This window comes from Zosterops lateralis, assembly GCF_965231275.1.
Source record: "Zosterops lateralis genome assembly, chromosome: 3".
Classification (NCBI taxonomy): Eukaryota; Metazoa; Chordata; class Aves; order Passeriformes; family Zosteropidae; genus Zosterops; species Zosterops lateralis.
The window spans coordinates 35,094,726-35,121,391 of record NC_139764.1 but is presented as its reverse complement, the minus strand read 5'-3'; the positions used below and the strand labels follow the sequence as shown (position 1 = coordinate 35,121,391).

At 43.9% G+C, this 26,666-nt stretch overlaps 1 protein-coding gene across 1 annotated transcript in view; it reads right to left on the bottom strand.

Annotated features, from left to right (window-relative positions):
- Positions 1 to 5,163: 5,163 nt before the first annotated feature.
- The window catches only part of VIT (vitrin), a gene marked incomplete at both ends in the record, with an annotated part of 36,671 nt that continues 15,168 nt past the window's right edge, over positions 5,164 to 26,666 (bottom strand). The window contains 11 exons of the mRNA XM_083858575.1: positions 5,164 to 5,342; positions 5,938 to 6,451; positions 8,473 to 8,699; positions 9,204 to 9,307; positions 9,495 to 9,642; positions 12,339 to 12,401; positions 16,756 to 16,803; positions 21,010 to 21,072; positions 21,690 to 21,746; positions 21,848 to 21,886; positions 26,564 to 26,614. Of these exons, the coding sequence (XP_083714701.1) occupies positions 5,164 to 5,342; positions 5,938 to 6,451; positions 8,473 to 8,699; positions 9,204 to 9,307; positions 9,495 to 9,642; positions 12,339 to 12,401; positions 16,756 to 16,803; positions 21,010 to 21,072; positions 21,690 to 21,746; positions 21,848 to 21,886; positions 26,564 to 26,614 (1,493 nt within the window). The remainder of the gene's footprint in view (positions 5,343 to 5,937; positions 6,452 to 8,472; positions 8,700 to 9,203; positions 9,308 to 9,494; positions 9,643 to 12,338; positions 12,402 to 16,755; positions 16,804 to 21,009; positions 21,073 to 21,689; positions 21,747 to 21,847; positions 21,887 to 26,563; positions 26,615 to 26,666) is intronic.

Below are 26,666 nucleotides of genomic sequence, written 5' to 3'. Positions count from 1 at the left end.
CCCTGTGTGGGGGTGAATGTGGGGTGAGCAGACACGTGGAGTGGGTGTGGTTGTGCAGGAGCTGCTCTGTCAGCAGGCGTTGTTCACAGCCACACACGTGGCTCTTCCCGAGGACAGCGTTCATTCAGCGTAAAAATAAACGCGTGGTTCTGCCCTTGGGGAGAGGATGAGGGAGAGCAAACCACACACCACAGATGGCAGCTGCCTTGCTACAGGAAGGTGCTCAGAACGGCACTGAGGGGGTGGCAGGAGAACCTACACAGAACTGAGCAGAACATGTTGTCAGTGAGCCCATCATGCTTTTTCTGAGCTTGTAGGTGGGATAAGCGAAGTTCTCATCTTTCCTTGGTAGATATAAAATAGCCTGATTTGGTCCTACTCATCTACCTCAAAGGAAAGGAGGAATTGCTTTATGAATTGACAGTACAATCTCATTCACCCCAGTGTGAATGCCTCTAGAAGATTCCTGAGGTGGGGGAAACAAGATTTAGTAAATAACTTATGAGTGACCCTCACATGTGGGAGGCCTTCTTAACATGCTTATGGGTTTGCCTATGAACAAGATATGGCTCCAGATGATTTGTATGTGAGAAAAGTGAATATACTTGGTGATAGAGTGGAGCTTCTACAATTTCTTGTGCTTAAAAAGAAGTAATTTCTACAACTGATGGAATTCTTGAACTGCACTATCAGAGTTCTTATTAGAACTCAGAGAAGGGGTTAAACTGGTGTTAAGAAAAATGACATGTTTCTTGCCATTCAGTAAGACTGGCACAGTTGATTGTGAGCAGTGTTGCTGATGCAGTGCTAAAACCCTCATCCCCCTTCCTCCCCGAGTTTAACAAGGAAAAATTATTATTTTGAGGAATTTGAAGCATTCAGCTGCATAGATGTACATTTGTAATATTTTCAATATGCAAGTGACTTAGCAGATGTAAATGGCCTGATACTGTCTAAGATGTCTCAAAATGAGATGGGAATGGAAAAGGGATCAAGTTGTTTCCATGGTGTTGCTCATGGACAGAGGAAAATAGCTAGGAGAATGATAGTGGCGTTGTTTCAACTGTGAAGTAATTTAAGGTATTTATACCACAGAAAAGTGGCTTAAATCTGGTGTCTAGGTAATACTTCTTCTGATACTACCTACTGCTTACTTTGACTTTCTAAGTAGATAACGTGGACAATTTCCTGTGGGATTACAGGTAGGGTGTTAAATCACTAAATATATTCAGATTGAGTTGATCCTGGGTGGATGCTTAAGTCCACAGCTTTTCCTCATGACTGGTAGGTTCCTCCTTTGTACTGGAGAGCCTGGAGGAAGGAGTGCAAGGCGGAATAGGGAGCTTATCTGCCCTGTCGTGGAGAAACTCTTCTGTGCAGGGTGGCACAGTGGCAGCAGAAATGCTCAGTATCCTGCTCTGGGGAAACAGGACTTTGAGTTACTTCTTTCTGAGGAGATGGCTGAATTCTTAATTGAATTTGGTGGCTCACTGAAAATGTGAGTGGCTAATGCTGGAGTTGGCTGAAACTGAGCTCCACCAAGGCTTCCAGAGCATGGACATCAGTAGGTATTTCCAGGTGAGTGTTCTGCATTGTGATTGCTGAGCACGGATAAGCCACCAGCCCAACTCTGAGTGCAAAGATGCTTATTTCTTAGGGAGAGGGTGATCAGACAACACTCTCTAGAATGTGTGTGACTTGTTCAGACAGCTCCATCTCTTCTCTTGGGGATGCCTCTGCCAGACAACAGGTTTCCACTTCGCTGGTCAGACGTCTAAAACTAAGTGGCCCAGCCTCAAGTGACTAGACATCTAGATCCTCTTTTGATTCAGTCCCACATCTAGAAAGTGTGTAGAGCCTGTTTTATTTTTTTTTTTTCAGCTTCCTTTGGAAGTCTGGTTCCAAATAAGACATGATCTTGGAGACCTTGAAAAGTACATATAATTTTGATGCCCTTCCGTCATTATGCACTGTTTCAGTTGACTGATTCCTCTGACAGGTAATTTTGTGGTAGCTCACTCTAAGGATCTTTTTCATCTGAGCATGTAAAAGGAAAACACTGAAGCACCCCGGGTTTTTCCAACCTTGCTAAGTCTTCCATAATGTAGTAATAACCTCAGCTGTGTTTCAGAAACTAAAATGTCATGGGCTGTATTTACTGTTTATTTTTTAACCCCACATGATATGACATGCACTGCCTGTGCCTTTGGGACAATTTTATTGCAAAATATATAGCAACTTATGTTGATAAGCTCAAAATAGCTTGTATATGTTACAGAAGGAGTTTGGCTGCTTTCTTCAAACAAATATACCCCTTTGAACATTTACCTATATATGTAAGTTACCTTGTTTTTTTAATAAAACACTATTTAGAGACTAGTAGGTGGGAAGTGATTTGATTACTGTGAAAGGTAAAGGTGAAAAGTAATGTGTTCTTTGATTGCATGGGAGTATTCTTCAAAATTTTGAGGCTGCTGCTTAAGGTTAAAGTGTTTATGAATAGGAAGGACATCTAAGTTTAGACAAGAGTTGGATTAAACCACTTTCACAGTTTGAGTTTTGACAATTTCAAGATCATCCCAAGAAGTAAATAAAAAAGCACATTGAGAAACAAGCATCGTAGTTGTTCTGTAAACTTAGGAAAAAGCATTTGAACAACAAACCCTGACGTGCCCTTTATAAATGCTTGAGAAGAGATAGCTGTGCAACTTCTCTGTGAAAAAGCATTTGAAATCCTAATGTCATTGCTCGAAGTTTAAGGTTGAGGAAAAAATTATATTCCATATGCATATATCCCTTATGCACATCCTAAAGAACATGTGTGCTCTAGCTGTTCCTAATGTCTTGGCCATTACTGCTGTGTTTTTGGCAGAGCACAAGTGAAGCACTGGGGAGTCTCTGCAGGGTACCAATCTTTGGTGCTGCAAGAGTACATTCAGTATGGAGAACAATATGTGGTGGTGAGCTGCTGCATTAAAAATTAAACCACAGTATTAAGAGTAACTCTAAGTGAGGATTTAGCCCTCTTTCTCAGACAGCCCCAGACAAACAGGTATTCAGACAATAGATCTGGTGTCTGAACTGAAGTCCCCAGTAAATTCTGTTTATGGGTTTGAGTTTTGTCCAGCCCATGTAATGTCCCTTGTTGACAGAGAAAGTTGTGTTCAGAACAGTAGTGAGGAGCTGGGTCAGGAAATGGGGGATATCAGGAGTTGCTGTGCTCGTGCCTAACTCTCTATCCTTAATCATTTTTTCAAGCCAAAGGCTATTGCTGTGAAGTGCAGCAGCACGGATTAGTGGTAAAAACTCTGCATACAAATGTATTTGTGGAAGCTGACAGTGTCCTGTGCTTTCAGTCTGAGTAGAGTTGAATTGATGATACTCAGTTAAAACTGGAACTTAATGTTTCCTCTAAGGGGAAGTAATGAACTTTCACTGTGTAAAACCACTGTTTTTGATGGTTTTGGTAACCTCTTGAGAAGACCCCAGCCTGGCTTATGTTACCCTACCAGGGGCATCCTGCAGAATGCTGTTTTCATTAATTTACATTATGCTTACTTAGTTGACAGGTTATGAGCTACTTCAGTTATATTTCCAAACATAACAATTTAAAAAATTGTGCTACTTTTGCTGATAAAATGAGTTTCCCTTACAGCAATTCAATTAGAATTTATGTGGCTAATAAATATATTGGCTCATGGTTATTAAAACTATAAATGCTGTTAAGAGCCTGATTTGCAAGTAAATATGGCAAATCTGAGTTTTACTTTCTTTCCATTTCCTGTTAGTTCCCCAAGCCTGGCGCAGCATGGCTTTGATTGCTGTAAGGAGTGTGAACACTCATGTTTTTATTGGCTCTTTTGATAACTTTGCTTAACGAATGTATTTTCTTTAGTGATACTGAATGAAACATAACCAGCAACTGCTGCTTCCTAAGTAAAGTGGAGTTATTTTGGTCCTCCCAGTGCATCCCTCCTCCTGCACTGACTAGTGACATGGGTAGTTCTCCACCTGAGAAACTACTGTTTGTTCTGACTGATCCAGGGCTGTAATACATACATTTTGAAACCAGTCCACAAAAGAGAAGTCAGTCCTAAATTTGAGGGAGAGTGTCTTTAAATGCTTGAAATTCTGATTTTCCCCATGTGTAATACAGAACTTCAGATAATTCCCTCTTAAATCCTGTTAATGGCTCTTGAATAGCTTTCCTGACACTAGAGACTGCACTTCTGAGTGTTGGTTTAATGACAGAGTGGTGGGTCTTAAATGATTGTGAGCAGCTTAAACCCACATTTTTTCTCAAGGAGTCTCCTGTGTCCTGACAACATTCCTGTGGTCCTGCAGGCCTTGAACCACCCAAGAGTGAAGCTAAGGGGGAAAGACACTTCTCAAGATCAAGTAATTAATGCAGTGTTGTGGGAGACCAGGTTCCAGTTCCTGCATGTTGGCTGCCTTGTGGATTTGAGGCTTTATTGGGGTTGTAGGGTTGTAAAGGAGGCAAAGGGTTGTAGGGTCCTGGGGCTTGAACCTTTCCTCTCTCTTGCTTTCCAGTTTCTCAGGGTTTGGATAAATCCCAGTGTTTGAGTTGACACCAGCTGAAGCTTAACTTATTGACAAGACAGCAGGATGGGAAGAGTGTCTGCTTTTAAGAATGTACTCAAATTAAGTTGTGTTCCTCCTGCAAAAGAAGTGTCTGGTATTTGAGCCCTGATCTGTGTGTCATCTGGTGGGCAGTGCCACGTGAAGTGTTTCTACCACAGCAGCTCAGAGGCTTGGCCATCCCTGAAGGGACCTGGTCACTTCAGGAGCAGGTGGCAGATTTTAAGGAACTCGTGTGTGTCCAAAGGTGAGAATTGGGCAAGCTGGGGCTCTATGCTGGAAACAGCTCTTCAAACAGCTGCAGTTATTTCCTCCATTTTTACTGCCTCTTCCACTATCCATGTAAATCTGATGTTTCTGATGCCCACGAGAAAAAAAAAAAAAATCAGCAATCTACACAGAGCATTATTATGCATCAGGACAGAGCTGGAATCAACCTTGCTGACTGGAAAGTGCCAGAGGGAAACACCTCCAGCATTTCTTGAACTAAGGACTGGCATTATTTCTGTGGCACTTGGCATGCCTTCAACACAGCACCCAAGGGTCCTGCCTTGCTTGAGTCCATCAGTTCCGTGGCTGGGAATTAAACTCTGTGCAAATGTTTTGGATGAGCCGATTAACATAGCGGTAGAGGTTGTCAAATTCATCCACAAAGAAGGAATGCTCTTTAGCAGGGTCTGATGCAATGGCTTCCAGTTCATCTGGGGCTGCCCAAGCAACTCCAATGGAATAAGCAATGACTCCTGGAAAGAAACCCAAAGTTTACAAAAGGCATAAAAGTTTTCATTGCGGTAAATCTAATTTAAGGTCAATACAGCAAATGAAGTTTCCAGGCCACAAAAAAATGGGGAGTGAGTTTCACTGCTTTCTGTATAAAATAGGTGTTTTCAAATGGGAGGAAAGTTCTAGCTTGTGCTTTGGAAGTACCTTTTGCTGACAGCAAAAAGGCTTAAACAATAGTGAAGTTTTTGCTCTGCGTCTAAACAACAGATCCTGAACAATAGGATATTGTCCAAGGGCAAATGTGTTGGAAGATATATGTCTATTTTGACTAGAAAGCCAAAGGAGTCCTGTGTTAGTAAGACAGCAAAAATCCCTTGAGATCTCCTAGACATAGCTGTATTTATGATGATTTATAAGGGTTTTTTTCTGAAGTTCCTTATTCAGCTATTAAGCAGGTGCTGATCTTGTTGGAGCTCAGTGGCACCCCAGGGAAAAGCACTACTCTTCCTTCATAAGGTTTCATCCAGTGCCTTCAAATTACAGCAAACTGCATTTATCTAACCTGGGTAAGTGCTGAGGCATGAGGGGAGAGCAGGCAGTGATAGATGACCTTACCATTTTGGTGAGCTGCCATAGCTGGCAGGCTGACATCATCGTAAGACCTGCCATCTGTGATGAGAATCATGATCTTCCTTTTGTTGGGTTTGGACTTGCTGAACAGCTGCTCTGAGGCGTAGCTGATGGCTGCTCCCGTGCTGGTGCCCCCACTCCAGTAGCTGATTCTTTTGATAGCGTTCAGCACGTCCTGCTTCGTGCTGTACTTGTCGAAGCTGAACTCCAGCCTCTGCTCGTAGGTGTACTGCACCGCCCCGATGCGCGTGTCGGTGTCCGAGATCTCAAACTCCTTGCTGATGTTGGCCACAAACTGGAGGACCGTGCGGAAGTTGCCGGTGCCGACGCTGCTGGAGCCGTCGATCACGAAGCCGATGTCGGCGGCATTGAGGCAGGTCTTGCTGCAGGCCAGCCTGTCTGTGTCACACACCCGCTTCACCAAGGGCTGCACCACCTTCTGCAGGCTGAACCAGCTGGGCACGTTGAGGGAATAGAAACCATTTGTCCTGCACACTGCCTGCACGGCAACAACATGAGGATAAATGCAATGGAAGTTCAGTTTGCCTGTTTCGGTTGGGGTATGTAGCTAAATTGTGAATATAGGCTCCTGGAAAGAGCAATGCCGGAGTCTGAAATGGCCTTTCCTAGAACCACCATCTGCTTCCCTGGGAAATGATGTCAGTGTAACATCACAGATACTTGTGTAATGTGACAGTTTTTCCTGCCTTTTTTTAAAGCTGTGGGATGGAGCTGATATTATAGTAGTGAAAGGACCGTAATAAGCAAGTTTGCCACCTGTCAGGCTTTTTTATGTGAGTTATACTGTTCATGGGAGAAACATCCAAATCACAGAGCTGCTCTTAGCATGGATCCCATGGACATTACAGGAGCCTGTGTGTTTGCCAGGTGGCAAATTCAGCTCCTGTCATTCAGGACAAGGAGGAAAGTTTTGTGTCCTGACAAACCCCACTGCTTTGAAGTGAAACCTGGGGCTTGAGCTGAGGATGACTTGGTTCATACCCTTCTAAGCAGAGCAAACCCATGCGCATTGTGTTGGCTCTGCCAAATAGTAAAAGAAACAACCAGAAAACCCCCATTAACTTTTATAAGTAAATACTCATTAGAGCCACATCCGTGGGAGGCTTCTGTAGGGTTAGTGGGAGTCAGATGAGTGTGGGTAGGAAGTAGGGCTGGCAGAGAAGAAGGTGTGAGAAGTCAAGGGGTGGAGGAAGGGAAGGGTGGGGCAGGGAGGGGAGTGATGCAAATAGGCTGGATCAAATTGTCTTCAGCTTTAGTGCCTTTTAAATGCCAAATCCTCAGTTCTCTGGATGAGAAAGTTTTGTTAAGCCAGGCTTTATCTATCAGCTTTGTGATGGTGTATCTGACTGTTTTAAAAGACCAAGGGACTGGTCTTGACTTGCATAAAGCCTAACAGCTCCAAGGGAGTCACAGTTCCCTCCTGTCTGGGCTCATTGTGGTGTTCTGCTCTCATTTGCTCTTCTTACTACCTCACTTCTGTTTTAGTGTTATGATGCAGCAGTATCAAGCCACCATTCCCTCATTACCTTCCTGTTCTGAGCCTACTCTACTCTCACTTCTGCTGTGTCCCGGCAGGTTTGCAGAGACTCACTGTAGCTTTGTTCTTTTAAAAACATTAAATGCAAATGAGACTATATGCTGACCAGAGACAGTGCAGCTCCTCGGAGCAGCCTGGAAACTCATGGGAGATTATTTCATGGCAGAGCAACCCAGCTCAGATGGGAACCTGTTTTCTGAAAATACCAGATAACTCAACCCTGTTTCCTAGGCCCAGCCTTGTCTGCCACTTGGTAGATATTTCCTGCCCTAACTGGGTACCAGCTTGTCCTGAAGCACTGTCGATCAGACAGCTAGTGTTGCTGCCAAATACAAATCAATCAAAGCTTGCATTTTCTTTTTTTTCTGCATATGGCAGGGATTTATCCTTTTTCCAAGAGCTACCATGAAGTCCATAGCAGCAGAAACAAATAACTGAAAAATAGCCTTCATCAATGTGAAAAGAGAATGTTTGAGTTGCCCAGTACAGCTGAAAAACTGGGATGTGCCTGTGTTGTGACTGTGCCAGCCTTTGCTTGTGTAGGACCTGTTTGTAAATGCAACATTGACCTTAGGTTGACAGGGCTCCTCACCCTTTCCCTAGTGGGAGATGCACAGCAGGAGGTTGGTGGAAAAAACAATTCTAACTTGCTCAGGCTGCAATTTTACTTTGTCACACCACTGTGTATTTTGAAGATCCCTTGTCTCAGTACAACTGCAGATGTATGCTGAGGCTTAGTCAGTCAAAAGCCATTTGCTTGATGATGTACCTTAAACCAGAACTTTACTGACTTCCTCCCCTTTCTGACCTCAGCATTACTGCCTGGTTTTTGTACAGAAAAACTCAAGACAGCATGTACAAGAAGGAAAAGTGGTAAGAAGGAAAGGGAAATGCCCCAAATGAAGTAGGTTGGAAAGTTTAGTCAGAGCCAAGCTCCTGGTCAGACTCAGCCCACTAAGTACCTTGTCCACAAAGTTTGGTTCAATTACGTTCTGCTTTTCACTTTGAGCAGCTGCTTCAACAGTGACAAAGAAAATGTTGATCCCTGATTCTCTGGCCAGCCTGGAGGCCTCTTCCACTCGGTCAGTTGGCCAACCATCCACGATCACTACAACCACATTGGGTGCTCCACCTCGGTTTCCATTAGCATCCAAAAAGAAGTTTTTGTTAACAAATGAAAGTGCCTTCCCTGCAATAGAAGAGGAGTTGAGGAGGAGTTACAGATCTGGAAGCACTCTGTCTGATAATATCCCATGAAATAGTATGCAGAGAGCTGACTCAAGTGTTGGAGGCTGCAGAGAGCTTGGGGAAAGCAGTTTCTGTGGCTGTGTGAGCAGGAGGGGAGACCACTGCTACTGGTGCCAGTGCTTCCTGACCTCACCTGCACTGAACTCCCTCCCTATGCCCCAGAGAGGCTGGGGATGATGAGCCGGGTTATCAAGGATCCCCAAAGCATTGATGGGAACTGGCCACAAGGAGACAGATCTGTCCAATCAACTTGTGATGGATTTGCAGTGCCTAGGATCAACACATGCAGGTCATGGTGGGAGCAGTGCTCTCTCACCAGCCTGGCCCTAGCACTAAGCACTTTTGGATCCAGCCTCTGCATCCTGTGAGGAGGTGTGGGCTTGCTATAGCCCAGACTCTGAAGCCCTCTCTGAGCTGAGGATATGCAAGCAGCCCCATCACCTACCAACATTGGAAAGTCCCCCTTTCTGTTGAATTTTCTCAATGGCATTCCTCAGATCCTTGGAGTTGGCATAAGTTTTTAAATTAAATTCTGTGGAAGGGTCATCACTAAAAGGAGAAAGTAGAGCAAATGTCAGTGTTTTGCTTCACATACAACACAAAAGCCGTAGGCTGTGCTACCTGGCTCCTGACTGCAAGCTGGAGTGAGGCCTTTAGCATGTATCAGCTTAGAGCTAGAGCTGCCAGAGTGTGCAGTCATGCCCTGTGGCAATGGGAATGTCTGGGAAACTCTTACCCATACTGAACAATGCCCATCAGAGGACCAGTGCTACCAATGCCAAGGGCCTGAGCCATGTTACCAAGGAACCTCTTCTGGAGCTGAAAGCGGCGTTTGCCAATGCTCCAGCTCCCATCCATTAAGAAGGACAAATCAACCTTGCAATCTGAGGAGAGATAAAGAAACATGGAAGATATTTTTAGTCCTTTCTGATTGCTGTGCTTCTTGCAAGCAGCAACAGCCTAAAAAGTCTGCATCCAGTGCCTTGTCCTGCTGTGTAAATTCTACAAAAAAGCCTTTGACAAGGACAAATCACAGTTGGCAGCTCAAGTGTGTCATACTCATTGGTAAACACAGTCCTTGGCATGACTTTGTCTCATACAGCATCTGAAGTTGGCTGTGTGACAAAAGAGCAAGGATCTTTTAACAGGGGTCTGTCTGGGAGCACTGCATTTTGGGGACTGGGAAGGTCAGCCCCAGAGGAGCAAGCTGACTTGTATATCCTGTGCCCTCAGAGCCTCATCTTGGGCTCAGCATGCTTTATTAGTAGCCCAGAGGTGATGGGAGTTTGTAAAACCAGCCATGGTGCTTGGATTTTGTGGTCTGACCACCTGCAGAGCACAAACTAAGGAGATTTCCTTGGTGACACTTTTGTGGACTTAATTAATGTAACAGACATAACAGGAACAGTTACTGTGTTAATGTTTCTCAGAAGGGAGGGAAGTTCCTGAAATGTGTGATGCTTGGGATGTACCTCAGGGGAAGGACACTGTGGGGTCTCTTTAAGGCAATTGCAATCCATGATTGCTGACAACAATTCTTGCAGCTCTGCACTTCTGAATGAGAATTGTTCATCAGTTTCCTTCTGGGCTGGAGCTAACATCATGAATGATGATTTTGCTTGGGATGTTCAGATTGAGTGGGGGCTGTTCTTTTGCGTGTTGTTATAGCCTTGTACCCATGTGTGCAGCAGCACCAGTGTGCTGTTGTGTGTTTCCTCTCTGGGCTGAAAGCAATATTCTATAAAAGGTATGCCAGTACCCAAACAAACTTTTCCCTTCAATTGCACAGATGAACTTCATCTTTGTGCTGCAAATGCTGTCTTCATCACTGCCAGCCTGCCTTCACATTTCTGCAAGTTAGTGGCGAAACATTCATCTTCAGTCTGCGACTGGGGGTGGGATCAAAATTTGGCTTAACTAGAGCGCTAATTAACATTTTCCCCCTCCAGCGTCTGGGTCATCCTCATCTCTTGATTTCCCTCTGATGATGCCTCCCACCAATCAGACTGTTCAAACTACTGTGTTTTAATCATTAGGTAGCCCAAAGGCTACAAAGCACCAATTGTTCTTAGTTGCTTATGCAACTGCCTCCCATCTCATTACCTTCAATTTTTTCTCCCATAGCTGTCTCTTTTTTCTAATTCTAATAATGCTGAATTACAGGAGCGTGACTGAGAACCGTGTCCGCTCGCAGCAGATCGTGAGGCAAGGTCGGGAACCCACAACAAATACCTCAATTAACAGCCAAGTTCTCCTGAATTTCTTGTCCTTCAAAGGGAACTAGTTCATGAGATCTATATGCAGAAAGTGGGTAGTTTGTGCAGCCAGCGGGGTCTGGGAAGACAAATATTTACATACACTTATAGACAGACTTGATTTCTGGGGAGGATTCTGATTTGGTGCCGGGACATGAGAGCGACACTGCGAGAGCACAGACTAAAGGTGCTTCATGGGGAGGTGAGCACTTTCTGATTTGCAGGGATGCAAGATCTGAATTAGGGCTTTTATACTCCTAGAGTTATCAGTGGGATGAAAATTTTGTTTCTGGTGTGACTTATTTCAGTTGAACAGCTAGAAACATAGCTGTCCTTGCTGGCATCTCTGCTGCACCGAGCTCTGTTTTCCTGCAGTGCAATGGGGTCTGTAGGGCAGAGCTTTCCCTTTTTCTTCTTCTTCTTTCCCTTATTTCTGTATCAGTTTCAGGTGTATATGACATATTTGATAGGGAAAATAATTCTTTAAATATTAAGAGGAATGCCTGTGAATACATAGACATTTGGTTCAGTAGTTACTGTAAGGAGTCCAGGCAGTCTTCAGCAGCCCAAGGATGGGCAAGAGAGGACCCAGGCACTGTTGGAAGGGTGAACCCTCTCTTTGGAGTGGCTTCTAATGAAGAGGTGGCAGGAAACCCCATCTCTCCACTAAGAACTTACTTTCTCTTTCTTCTGCTACTTTGGGCCTCAGCTAAGATGGGTTAATGGGTAAATCTGCCTTTATACATTATGGCTGTAGAGGAGGGGGGACCTGCATTTTCCTCTCTGAACTTGAGGGGTCCTTGATGCTCCCTCTGTATCCTCTCTCTCCTGGCTGTGGCAGGCATTGGGTCCCTTTCTCAGGTGGTTTTCTTGCCTCCCACCCACTGCTGTGGGAAGGGTGACTGCACACAGCATAGCTATGGGAACCTGCTCTGGTCAGCAGGGCTTGCTCATCTAACCCTGGCTGAGCACACTGGATTGCTGTCCTCTGCCACCAAAGCACCTGAGTGAGGAAGCTCTGCACGCTGGGAGCATGGAGTTGATACTGTCTGGGAAGAAGTGGTCAGAGAGAGCAGCCACTATCTCACTGCCCAGGTAAGCTAAATTTTGGCTATTTTTTCCTTCCCTGTAGAAGCAAAAACCATTTCTTTGTATAAGTGGGGTCAACAAAGAGTGCTCACTTTTTCTATGCAAGTGAAAAATGTGCTCCTGGATTTTCTTAGGCTTTCTTAAAGACTTACCTTTTGCTATTTAATTTGAATACATCCTAGCAATATGTAGTTAATAATATTGTTTAATTATGAAGTTAATTCTGAAGTACATACTCTGATTCCCCTGGGAGATGGATTCCAGTGGCTTTGCATTCAATTCTTCCTTTGAACTGAAGCCTAAAGAGAGAAAGGAAAGGATCTATCAGTGCGTGCTCAGTGGCTGCCCTTGCTCTTTAAGGAAATGAGCAACAGAGTCACTGCAGAGACCCCTTGGCCTGAGGATTGATGTGGGAGGGAAATGAGGATGGGAGGACAATCTTGGAGCTTGCCTTTTTTTCCATCTACATCACTGCTGGGGTAAAACAAAAGCAGAGACTTTTTTTTAGGAACGCCACCAAAATCTCTCTCAGCACCAGCTTTGAGGTGCTCCCCTTTGGGAGTCAGTCCCCTAACTGCAAGAGCTTGGGAGAATCATGCACAAGTAGTGGGGTCCTCAGGTGGCCACTGTGTGGGACACTGACTCCCAGCAGTCTTCCCCTGAGAACCAGCCCTGCCACCCCACTGGCTCACTGTGCCTTACAATCTGAAGTGAATGAGCAACAGATTTTTCATGTTTTCTGTCTGGAGAGGAAGGCACAGGCAGCCACTCACTCCAGCTCATTGCAGCTGGGGAAACAATGCAAGCCACAGCTCCTCAGGTGCCCCCAGAAGTCTGGGTATTTTGCAAAGCACAAAAGAAACTGTAACAGAGACCTACAGTTAAGTTAGGGGAAAGTCTCATGGGTCACTAGTAGATTCTAGTGAAGTATTTGGCTGGTAGCAGCCTTGAAAATATGACTTGATGTCCTTGTGAAAGGTACCGACTCACAGGACACCATCAGGCTGGTGTCAGAAGGTCTGAAAATGCTGAACTTCACTCATGACTTGAATGTCTGGCAAGACTCTCCTACAGTCCAGCATCTCCCTTCCAAGCAAGGGCAAAGAGCTCTTTCTTTTCAGTACAGCATGACAAGATTAAGGGGATTTAGCTGGGATAATCCTCAGAAGAGGCAGCAATGATCAGACATGCTACAAACTGAACACTCACCAAGAAAGCTGCTGGTCTAAAGAACAGCAGAACAGTTTATTATTTTTGTAAACTGAATGTTAGAACTTTTAAGAAAATTAGGAGGAAGACTTCCTTAAATCTTCATCACCAAGTAACTGAGGAAAGATTACTAATTTCAGAGAAACAGTGAAAAGGTAATTTTATGAAGCATGAGTTTTATAAAGAAAAGTATGAGAAATTACTAGATACCACAGAGTTTGTCTCTCCACAGCAGCCAGCCATGAGTAAGCCAAGCATGAGAGCATCAATGTATGTAAAGGGACATCAGGGAAGGTCACCACCTAAATATGATGGGAGATGTAACAGCCAAAGCTGAAGGTATTAAGGACCAAGCCATAATGAGGCAGAGTACTGTGAAGAAAATGGAGGGAAATACCAGCTCCATCCCCCTCTGTACCCACTCTATTTCTATTCCAGTTAAGTCTAAAAATTCACCTTGCATAATTGTCAAATACAACATTTTTGAGTCCTTCTAGCTGCCTGCTGAAACCTGCACGTAGTTTTGGGCCAGGGGCAGTGTTAGTATCAAGTCTGAGTATGCAGGAGCTGGTCTAAAGCTGACCTGATTGGTACCTGATCCCTGCTGGGAGGCTTCAGCTCACAGCAGCATCCATACTGGACAGGGGTGCTTTGGATTCTCAGTTTGGAATTCAGCTGCCAGTGCAGAAAGAGTCTGCTGCAGGGACTAAACAGAGCTGCTAACAGCAGCACCAAAGCAGTGATTTCCCTCTGCTTTGCTTGTCCCCAGGCATCAGCTATTGCCTATTGCTAGAGACAGGACGTGGAACCAGCTGGAGCACTGGGCTTGGTCTTGTACAGGAGCCCAGGAGGCTGCCTGTGAGTCAAGTGGGCAAAGTGACAGGGTTGCCCTACTTCGTTTACAGCAAGAGCTGGTGATTGCTTTGCCTGTTTTGTTTGAGAATTTCCCTGCTATGTCTAGCCAGGTTAGGAGAGCCCCAGTGCTGGTGTTCTTTTTGTCACTGTGTATGTGGTGCCTGCAGTATCTGCAAACCCATGTGCAGCTTCTCTGTGCTCCTGCCCAAACTTTGGACAGGATGCTTTCTGGACAGGGAATAGGAGCTCTCCAGCTATCCTGGTGCCAGCTCCTGTGACAGAAATGCCTCTCTCCCACAGTTAGTGGAGCTGGCCCTCTTGTGCCAGAGCAGGCTGGTTGCATTCAAAAGCAGGCTGGCAAGCCAGGCTCCAACTGGCTTCATCCCTTATTGCTGGAGCTGTTGTCCAGCACGCTGCTGGCTTGTGCCTCTTGTCTTGCCCCCTGGGGATGAGCTCCCAAGCAAAGAACAGGCAACAGTGCACCTGGTGTTGTGTATTTGCCCATGGCAACCCATTTGGATGGGGGAAACACCAGCAGGGAGAGGCAGTGTGGTGGTACTGGGGCAGCACTGCCTGAGGCTGGCCACTTGTTCCTGAGTGAGGAAAAATGATGTGGAAGAGGGGTGACACCAAAAGGTTCCATCCAGTGATATCTGCTGCAGGAAACACTTCTGACCTCTCTCAGGTCTGAAAGTCTTGCTGACATAGACCAAACTTGCCTTAAAAGGAAGGCAAATCTTGTGTGAGTTCATGGTTAGTTTATCTGATGTGGAAGATAAAGGTGACATGACTTGGCCATGCACAGCCTCTCTTGGTTAACCACATGGATGACAATGATTGGGTTGTTTGGTTTTTTTTAACCTGAGATAGTCATCAGCCTTCCTGAGTGTATACTCCAGTACAGGCTTTAATTACACAGGCACATAGTAGTTCCTCAGCAGCAGACCAAAGGCACACTTCATCCTGCAGCCTGCACACTGCATACCTCACATGTGCCAGCTTGGTATCCCATATGTGCAGTTCCCCCACACCCCCCCTTGCCTTATTTGCAGAACAGAAAGTAGGTGGATTTAACACTGTGGTGAAATTAGAAATTAACATGTACCATCCATTTTAGCAACTAAATTGTATATGAAGGATAATTCATAGTTAGCTATTTGCCTCATGCCTTTTTTAAAATCCGTATTATTTTCCCAGGCATATAGCTGACATTAGCTTTGTCAGCATTGAAAACTCAAGTGTAGGCAGTGCAGCATTTTTCATTTTTATTTGCCAGTGCAATTATCAGTTCTTGAAGGTTTTGGGTCAGCTGCCTGATTTGTGCTTAGTGGAACAATAAGGTCACCCACCAAATACTCTTCCCCAACTAATTGGTGAGGTGGTCAGTCTCTATGGGCCTCCCTGTTCTGCCAGTCCAATTTAATGTTGGTATTGCCATGGGAATTTCAACTCTCTGCATGGGCAGTCTACGCCATGCTAATTAAAGCTCCCTTCACTGATTGTCACAGCTGTCCATACTGATTAGACCTCCCATTCATTTAAGTAAGACAGCAATGATTACATCCATGCCAGAAACCACTCCTTTGAAGTGACAATCTGAATTCATCAGACTTTATCACACTAGTCTATGCTGGCACTTCAGTTGCTGAGAAACTATTAATACAACATCCCTTCCCCCATGCACAACCTTTCCTTGCATTTAATGCAATCTGTCATTTTCTACCTCAAAATATCCCTCTGCACCCTGGCCCTCGTGCTGTAGATTTTCCCTAATAAGCACACTAATGGCTTTGGGGTAAGGAGAGTATTCAAGGAAATGGCCTTTACAAGAGCCACCAGCACAGCCCTCTCCAGCATCAAGACCAGTGGTGGGAAAGACATTTTATATTGGATGGTCAGGCCCCTTGTAAGAGGGAGAGTACCATGTCAGGAATTGGTCTGTATCTTGTGTATCTGTTTTAATGTTCCCAAGGAAAGGGAACTGCTCCTGATTAAGGGTTGCACAAGTCTTGGTCTTGGTCTTGTTGCTACTAAAGCCTGTTACAGGGGTAGGGTTTTTTTCCCTCACCAGTGCTCATAAAAATATTCTTATCTCCATATTGTCAGTTTTTAAGGCTAAAATGTCAGAAAATTTCAGTGGTGTTCATTATTCTTTGCATTTGACATAAACCCTCTTTTTCTTATCTGAATGTCTTCCCTAAGTACATTGACATCAGGATAATCTGTCATGTTCTTCACTGATTGCAGCTCTAAACTGTGACCTCAGCTATGGCATTCCCAAAATACCTTCTCATTTACAAATGGATTTCAGTAGTTAGAACCCCTTTCCTGTAGGTGCCAACTCTTTCCAGAGCTTGTCTCTTCTGCTCCTGCTTTAGGCAGGAATTCAAGAGTGATGAAAGCGCAGAATAAGCTGCTAAGATGTAAACAACGTACCTTATTTATAATTTTGAATGCTGTAATTACTTCTTAAAATGAGATTGTTATCACCAGTGTCATGGGCTTGATGAATAAATAGATTTAGCTTTTCCCATGTGTGATGGAAACCACTTGTTCCCAGACTAGTTACTAGAAGCTTTATATATTTACCTGTGTCAAAAAGGCTCAGTCCAGGTTTCCATGAGTCTATTTCCATTGCTTTCACACATGAAAGAGAAAAAAAAAAACAACTATTACTGATAATAGTGCAAATACTAGAGATCACAAAGTTCTGACTCAATTTAGAAAGGTCAGTTCAGACAAAAACAACTTAAGAGCTGAGGAAATCAGTAAACCTGGGAACTTTTATGTGCACATTTCAAGCCATAATTAGGAGCCTTGTATCACTGCCCTTAGAGCACAAATCTTTTTTAAGGTTTTAAATACACCTCTCTCCATCTATTTTGGTCTTATTCCTCTAAATTGCTTTGATACTGAGGCACAGACCTCAGTATATTTTTTTTTTTTGGTTTAGGTTGTTTTTCACTGAAAATCTACAAGCACCTCTCACCTACAGATTTCTCTATCTCCTCAGCCTACCCAAACACAAAGAAGTTGTCTAAAAATTGCTTGCCACTTATTAGGCATGGATAACTTCATCAAAATTGCTGCCCTTAAAAATAAACCCCAAAATATCTTTTAAAAGATATTTTCTTCTCTGCTGAAAGATGTTCCCAAAAAGTTATGTTTTGCTCTGGGTTGCAGCCAAATGAATGCCCTTGCATCTGACTAGGACAGAAACAGTTCCTTGGAATCCCAGGAAGAAAAGATTTAACTCTATTGAAGACACAATAAGCTGCACAGAGTTGGTGTGTGCTTGACTAGACCCAGTGGGTGAACTACAATGTGGGCTTCAACAAAGTTATGCACGGGCTTGCCAGTGTCTTCCAGCCTAGAGAGAGCACTGACCTTATCCTTAGGTTGCCTTTCCCATGAGGAGCAATCAGCTTCTCTTTGAGAGGGAGACTTGCTGGAGGAGACTGATGGCTGGATAAGGTCTCCCTTGGGGCAGGAGGAACCATGTCATGTTTCACTGCTAGGGTGATTTCCCTCCTTATGCTGAGCGCTACTTAAACACCCTATGAAGGATCTAAAAACTGAGCAAAGTGAAGGGCTAAGTCAGTCATGATGCACACAGAAGTTTGGTGGTTTTTTTGGTTTTTTTTTGTGATTTTGCTTAGGAGGAGAAATTGGATAAAGGAAGGGCAGGCCTGGGTAATGGGAAAAGAAATAAGAGGAAAACCAGGAGGACTATTCGTATATTCTGGCAATCTTATTTGCCAGTTGTATACATTCTTCAGCAGAGTCATGAGCAAACAGCAGTGACAGGAACTAGGGATGATGGTTGCAGAGCAGGGGACCACACTCAGAGAAGAGCTGATGCTCATTTGTTATCAGAGTGGCCAACATGTCTCCTGAATGCTGTCACTGAGAAGAACTAATTTCAGTGAAACCAGTTTGTGAGTAGATAATCTCCAAAGGTGTGCCTCCCCCTCCCAGGTTGGAGGGGAGTACCCAGTGACTGTGGAAAAGGAAGATTTGTATTGAATCATCCTGACCAGCTGAAAAGAAAAGGCAGACAAAGAGCAAATTACTAAGGAGACCCTGCACTTCTTGAGTCTTCTGCACAAATATGCTGCTCTGTGAGTGCCAGTGGCAAAGTTGTTTAAAGCAGTAGGAACTGTATGGCACATGGAACCAGCTGAGGAGCTGCATAAAGGGTTTGCCCTCTTTTCTCCTCTTCATGTGTTGGGATGTGAACTGAAGGATCAGAACAATGGAATGTGCCCATCGCACATGTCACAGTTTTGTTTCTGCTGCCACCTTGCAGGGAGCACCCTCAGAAACCAGGCTTCTTTAACATCTCTGACTGTTTACAAAGACAGGCAGATGCTGAAAACTACTGTTTTTATCAATAGGAGCAATGCTAAGGTCTATATTAACAATTAACAACTTCTTCAGCTCAGATATCCACAGGTACTCAAGTCTGTCCAAATCCCTGTGGGTGGGAGCTGTCTATTTCTTCTTCAACCAGTCTTCTCAGTTCACCCATTTACAACTTTCTGTGGGAATTTACTATCCTAATGAAGAAGATAAGTACCAAGAACACAAGATGAGTACCAAGAATTTGAGGTAGCTCTCTGCAAATATGCAAAATATACAGCTTTTTGAGTGACCTGTTTATCCAGGCAAAAGCTCTATTTCTTGCATATTGTCCTAGACACATAATGAAGATAGCTGTCCATGAAATGCATATCTAAAAGTGAAATGATTATTTTTATAACTAGGGCTTTCTTTTTTTCCTCACTTGAAGATGCCCATAAAAAAAAAAGGGTGGATTTTTAAAATACTCCAAGACTGGTCTCTTTAAAAAAAAGAAAGACACCATCACCAAAACTCTTCAGTGTAATTGCCTTGAAAAACATTCTTGAAAACTCAAGACTAAGTGAGCACAGGATTTCAAGAGACTTAATGTGCATTGCACAAGTAACTGGTGTGTTGGGGAAGGCATTTTCCCAGCACACCTTTTTGGCAACCTGAGCTGATGAGAGGAAGTTCTTTGGCATCACGGCCAAACCCTCAGAACAATCTGCTGCTGTTTGCACACATTTGATGGGATCAAGAAGAACAACCTGCCTCTCCAAGAAAACAAGGACTGGTTCAGGAATTTTCCTTTGACTGTTAGAAAAATTTGCTGCTTGAAAGCAGCACATCTGAGCTGCCATATTCTGGACTAAAAAAAGGATCAGGACTTAGTGGAAATACTGGGAATATGTGTTTGTATTTCTTTTCCTTCTTGCTCTTTGGTGAAGAAAACAGAATAATTTATGATGGGAAATTAGTGCCTTTTAATCACTTTAGGGTGACCTTAAGGTGCCTTAAGCAATTTTGTGGAGTCAAACATTGGCTTGGGTTTAAGTAAGACTCAGCAGTATTCTCCTGTTTTTCTGGCAAAGATTTGGCTAGCCTGAGAATTAGCCAGCACATCCTGTGGTATGACCAAAAAAGTATGAAAAAGACAAACACAGATGGAAAACAGGAAGAAGAGAAGGAGATTGAAATGAGGAGGAGTAGAAAAGTGAGGGAATGGAATACACCTTAAGACAAGTGGATTTTAAATATGATGCAAATCAGTCAACTACAAATTGTCAGTTTGACCAGGAGATTGCTGGGTGAGATTACTTGGCTGGAATTATCTGGGAAGATAATAACACATCCCACATAATGACATCCTCTAACCTCCACATGAATGACCACTTGGCTCTTCCCTGCTGCAATACTCCTCCTGTGATTCCCATTTCTTTCCAAAGCCCTCAGGGCCCAGGGACACCTTCATCTGCTGGAGTCTCTCCCTCCCTGGTGGGTTTAGCTGTCCATGCCAGAGGTTAGCACTAGCACAGTACAGCACTTGCCTTTGCCAGGGCTGTGTGTGAGGAAGGGCTGTGGGAAGCATCCATGGCACAGCACAGAGGTGCACACACTTGCCTTTGCTCCTTGTACCTGTGCCTAGGCTTGTGCCTTGCTGTCTTGACCCAGACCTTGCCTCACTTGATGCCCTGCCTCAGCTGGTCAGACCTGTCTCAGTCCTGGGGACCTGCCTGGCAGCCTGGGCTGTCAGCTCATCCTGAGAACTACCATCCTGGACCTGCTCTGCTGCTCTCCTTGGGGCCTTTGGGACTGCAGCCTCTGTGCAGCCCTGCATGCCTTGGTGCAGCCCTGCATGCCTTGCTGCAGCCCTGCATGCCTTGCTGCAGCCCAGCTCCCATCCCGCACCCCACCCTGGGTGCTCCCAGACAAAACCTGTCTCTGAGAAACTCTGCTGTACATCAAGGGAGAATTAGTGTTTGATATGTTTGCTGGGAGCTCTGGAGCCCCTGGGAAGTTGTTGTAGGCCTTGCAAAGTGCCTGCTGACTGGGCTGCTTGCTGGGGAAGGGTCAATTGCACTTCCAGGAAGAGAGAACAGTCCAGAGGATGTTTCTATGCTCAGTATTAAAAGCAACCTCTACTTTCACTGTCAGCCTAGAGGTTTCTGGGAACCACAGGAACACAAGATCTAGCTCTATCGAAGACCTGATAGGCTGCACAGAGCTGGTTGGTTGTTTCCTGTTTTGACTAACAAATAAAAAAAATTGAAAATGCTTTGTAGATGTTGCTTCCCATGGCCTGAAGAACAGGTCACCAGTGGCTGAGTTTTCCTTTGCCTTTCCCTTTCAAGAAGCTGTGAGTTGGCTAGCATGTGTGCATGAGTCTTGCCCTGGTCCTCCTCCAGGTTACAGGAAAACAATGTGCAGTACAAAAGCTAATTTGTGGTTGATAAAACTATTAAAGAGAGTGGAAAATCTGCTGGTAGCAGTCTTGCTCACCCAGGTGGACTGGAGAGCTGGCAGCCCTCTGGAAGGTGGCAACAGGCTCTTGGCGCTGAGCACCTGCATGATCAGACAAAGAGGCAGAGGTTAAATAGATGCCAGTGGATGCCAGTGGGTGAGGAGGGAGAGAGAAGCATCATCACAAGGGATGCAGTGGCTCCAAATTGTCTTTCTGCACATTTTCAAACCACGCAGAAAAAGAAGATGGAAACTATGAATTAATTAAAAAAAAAAAAAAAAAAAAGACTGAAAGAGGTTGGCAAAAGAGTTTAAATGTTAGTAGGTGTTGCACAGTGCAGGTATTAGCTGGTCCACTGGAACAACTGGTAGTAGATCCTGGGATGCTGACCATGCTTAGGACCTGCGAGCTGGGTCAGGCCTTAGTCCTGCAAACCTACACAGACACAATGTTTGTCTCTCATTTTGCAACAGCAAATGTAATAAAAGACCTCTATAAATTATTTTAGACTACTGTTTTGAGAACAATTCCATGTTTAATCAATCTTGTTTACTTTTTTCCTTGAAAGTTACACTATTGTCACGCAATGACCACTGTGATGTCTTCTCTCACTGCAGCCTGCTATGAACATGGTCAGGAGGGAAAAACAGTGTGTTACTTGGTAGATGTAAGTGGTAAAAATATCTGTGGGGAGGAAATAGAGGAGGATTGCCTTTACCTGTACTGTGTCGTAAAATATTCCTGATACTTGCAGAGGTGGAAGTGCCCCTGAATGCTTTGAAAATATTATATTGGTTAGCACATGTAACTCAAAAACAAGGTTTTCTAGTATTTGAGCAGTACAAATCTACTGGTTGTTGTTAAATTAAAACATACCTGTATTCTGTCCTCTTCCTTGTGCAGCCTGAACCTGTCCTAAGTAGACATCAAAGCGGAGAAGTGTGATTTATTACACCATATTTGGTTCAGTACTACTGCTACATAGCTTTTTCACTGAGTCTCACTTTATAGCTCTCAGAATTAATGGTTCATATCTAGAGTTGTCATTAATACACCTTCTTAGATGTTAACTACATATTTTGAACCTGCTTAAAAAAGGGTTGTCTTGCTCTGTCTGCCATGTATTTTAGCCTTTTTAACATTCCCTTCAGTTATTGATATTACTTCTACAGGTCTCTGGTCTGCATTTAAGAGATCTGCAGTTACTTCAGTGATTTGCTTTCCTTTATAATTTTCTTTCTTTCACTCACACTGGTGATCTGTGTTTATTTCAGTACCATCCAATTGTCCTGGTTGTGTGACAAAGTTTTTAACCCCAAACCCAAAACATCCCTCCCAGACCAGATACTACCCTTTCTGCAGAGATTAAGTGGATATGAGCAAGCAGGCAGACTGTAAGTAATGAGACAATGGAAAAATAATGTGGGAGAATTCATGTGTCTGACATGTCTTCTACACAAAAGGCTTTTTACTAAAAGGTGGTTGGGTTATAAAATTCCCATTGTTCAAAAATACTAAAGGCTCAAAGCATTTGCAGATGAAAACCATGTCTTCAATTATGCCTTTCATTTCATTAATTATTCTTAAGAAGCCTGTTAACAAACTTATCCTTTAACAAGCCTTTATTCATTAGTTTTCCCAGAAAGATTAATTTAAAAGCCTGGTGAAATCAGTGGGAATGTTCTAGCTGGCCCTGTGAACACTGGACAGGGGCCCAGGAGGTTATTTTATCAATAAGATGTCATCAATGAGACCATTTTGAATGGTTGTCTCAGAAAACAGGAATTGCTGCTCCTTGGTAACTTGACATTGCAAAATTAGGTGACAGTAAGTAGCTTGTGTTTGACCCAAACTTGAACCTTCAGGCCACTAGAAGCCCTTTGATGGGATTTCTAGGAGCTGTCCTGAGAGACCTTGTAAACTTCAGATGCCAAAGAGATCCTGTTTATGGAAGTAAGGGGCTCATCTGCCAAAACTGGCAAGGCTTTTAAACTCTAAGCTTGTAAGGCTCCAGATGGACCACAGCTATACCAGGCTGAGTATTCAGATTTCAGAGGGAAAAATCTGTGTGTGCAGCAGTCAGTGTTGTATGGGATTGTGCAGGGCAGGCTTTACACACAGGAGATCAGTATGTGCCAAAGTGGTCGTAGAAAATTAACTCAGTCTCAGAGCTGTCCTTGTTTCATGTTTGCCATGACTGAGCCCCAATGTGTATCTAACACTATTTACAAGGTCAGTAGAAACAGAGTACAAGAGGGTAAAAGAGAGAATACCTCAGTATCCAAGTATTTTATGCCACTTTTAAATTTTAATTTGATGTTAGCAATGTGGATTTCTCTCTATGCCCCTTTTGACTGTGCTGGGCTGTGGAGCTGCTCCCTCTTGCTGTACCTCCCAAAGGTACATTACCCCCCATCCCTGTAGTAAACTGCTTTCTGCCATGCTTTTATTGGCTGGGGCAAACATGGTAGTGGTAGAGGAGGAAAAGCTGGAATTGCACTTCCACATTGCAAGGCTTGTTTTACCTCCAAGTGTGAGATGCCAATGAGGCTGTGCCATGAGAATATGTGTCCATTAGAACAGAGCCTTGTGCAAGCTGGAGGCTGAGCCAGGACTAGGAGAAGTCTATAACAAACTGGGGATGGATAGTCCCAGGAAAATTCCAAGAACTGGATGAAAAATCAAGGTAGTGGAGCAGAGAAACCTTGCTTGGGAGCAAGTGCTATGGTAAGCAGGGAGGCATGGAGGCAGAAAATTATGAGAACAGCAGTTTACGTGCAGTTTAGAGTGAACCTTCTGAGTAGTGAGAATTGATTTGAGAAGAAAAGGAGCTACTCTGTGCATGAGACATGCCTGGCCATCTGCAACTTGGCCAGCACCCTTGATGGGTTAAGTAGTCAGGGATAACTTGGGGAGAAAGGCAGCATCCAAAAATAGACACCAGCTGTTCTCCCTGGTGCCAGGATGGAATGTTTGTCCAGTGCATCCTGAAGGCATGAGCCCTACTGGTCTTCCTGCTGGAGAAGGGCTTCCAATCCCCTCTCTAGCACTTACACTGCCACTGTCTCATGTCCTTGCAATACTTTTCTGTTTCCTGCCCTATTAAGTCACAGCTGGGGATGAAATCTGTGTAGTGGACCATGGCAGGCAGTGCTCAGCTTAGAGTCCCAGTCTGAAAAGAAGTACAACCATTGAACCCATCTGGACACAGAGGGTAGGAAAGCACCTCACCTGGGGATACCCAGGCAATCACTGTCTGATGCTTGGTTGCCAGCTCAGTGCTTCAACACGGCACCAAGGATCATGACACGACTTATGATTGCAGTGCTCACAGAAGCACTGGATTTAGTCCCAGTCCTCAGCTAGGGTCCAAGCTGCTGTGCAAGAAAGGATTGCTTGAGAACAAGTGAGCTTGTGGCCCTTGGGAGTGTGCTGGGTTAGCTGCTGTTGGACAGAGGCAGAAGCCCTAGTAGGGCAGGAAGGAACCAGATGTCACACCAGTCACATTAGTGTTTCTTCATTCAGCAGTTTTGGCACATCAAGTCTTTGAGGCAGGTGTCCAGCAATGGAGCAGAGTCTCCATCATGTTTTCTGTTAATCTATTGTTGGCAAACAAAAGATAAAGGGGAAAGAACAGCAAGAAATAGGACAGCAGTTTTGCCCCTGCTCTCATGCTCTAATCTGCAGGTCCTGCTTTTCTTTTGCTCCTGTGAACTATTGCCAGTACCAGTGGCTGGAGATGGAAAGGGTGTGTTCATTCTGACTGTGCTCTGTTTCATAGCTATTTACTTTTGAGGTGTCTTTTGCAGGCAAACTACCAATGCACAGTGAGAGGTAATTTGTGAGTTTCTGTGAGCCAGGATGGACAGGAGTACATTTGATTCTGTTCAGTCAAGCCAAACTCTGGCCTGAATCATAGCAGTGGGTCCTAAAGGCTCTTCAGACAGAGAAAACTGCTTTATGTACAGTCATGACATCAAAACTCTCTTTGTACTTTCTGTATTTTTTAATTTATCCAGCTCTTCCCTTTCAGAATCAAGAAGTGTTCAGGAGAATTCAGGAAGTCAGATATCAGGTACTGACATGCTGGACATAATCCTAGGAATAAAGTCTGAAATCAGAAGTGGGTCTCTACCACTCCAGCTCACAATAACCTGTTCTTAGCTCTGATCACTTTAATATTTTGAGAATTAATTTATATTTAGAACCTCAGTAAAGAAAATTTTGAAGAAAGATGGATCAAAATTACAATTAAGTAATAACTGAATACATTGGAGAATTTGAGAGGTTTTTGGTTTGGGCTAGTTGGTTTGGTTTGTTTTGGTTTGATTTTGTTTTGTTTGGGTTTTTTTTCTGTTTTCAATTTTTGACTAAATTATTTGTCTTATTAAAGACAAATACAACCTTCCCACTGATTTCAGTGTTGCCAAAACTTCACTCTCAACACTCATCTCTTCCTGACTGGAGAACCTTAAACAGAGTTTCCTAATTTACCTAATTGGTAAAGAGAGTAAAGACTTCTACTGCGCTCAGCCTGTGGGAATAGGAAATAGGAAAGCAAGGAACACACAGAACCAAGATAACAGGCACATTAGGTACTGAATGATGCAGATTTCCACAGAGTTTAAACCCCTTTGAATTGTGTGGTCACTTCTGTAAATCTTGCCATGCACATACATACCTGCACATTTGACTTGCTAAGATTAACCCCTTCAGCCCCTGCCTTTATTCTGCACTCACAACTGAATTTTACTTAATTATGCTTTCTCTCAAGACCTGAATTATCCAAAGCCATGTTCTTGGCTGTGAATTACTTGGCAGTGGGAATGACTGTAGTAATGGATGTGAGAGGAAAGCTGAGTTGAAAGCACTCAGAAATAGCTATGGAGCATGAAAGCTAATGATAGCCCAGCTCCCTTTTCACTCAAAAGCAATCCTATCCCCATGTTCAGAACCTTTCAAACATATTGAAAATATTCTTTTCTTGACTGCACAGCTGAGCAATTGCACAGTGTATGGATAAACACGTCTATATAGTTGCATTGCAGGCTGGGGGCTGGCTTGGGAGCAGGCTCCTGGCCCAGGATGCAGCCTCCATTCTGCTGTCAATAACAAGTGGCAAGCCAGGAATAACATCCCATGTATGCCAGGCTCAGAACCACAGCCGGAGGTTTTTGAGAGAAGAGTGCTTTAACCTATGTCAGCATTTCAGAGCTTTCAGCCCTAAGCTTAGATGGCTGTGCAGCCCTCTGCATTGTATATTTTACAACTAAATCAAGTCTCCCTTTGAAAGAGTATGACAGAAGGAAGCAATAGGAAAACATGATTCCAACAGCAAAATCTTTGTCTCAAGTTTAGCAAAACCCAGCTTTTGTTACAGCTGAAATGGGCAGATACTCACTAGAAAGGCTTCCTCAGAACTGTGGGTGATCAACATCTTTGACATTCAGGCCAAGTGTCTGTTTTTCACTTTAAATCCAGAGTTGGATTCAGTCATTGAGTTTGCTGAGGCTTGAAAGGTTATTGAATCATTGCTGCCCTAAAATACACTGTGCTGCATGCCTTGTGGCGTACTTACTTCACCATACTTACTTGCTGCTGCAGCTACCACAGATGCATAGGCTGGGTGGACACTGCTAGAACCTAAAAATAAGAGATTTTAATTTTGAAGCTATTGAAGCAAAACACCACAATG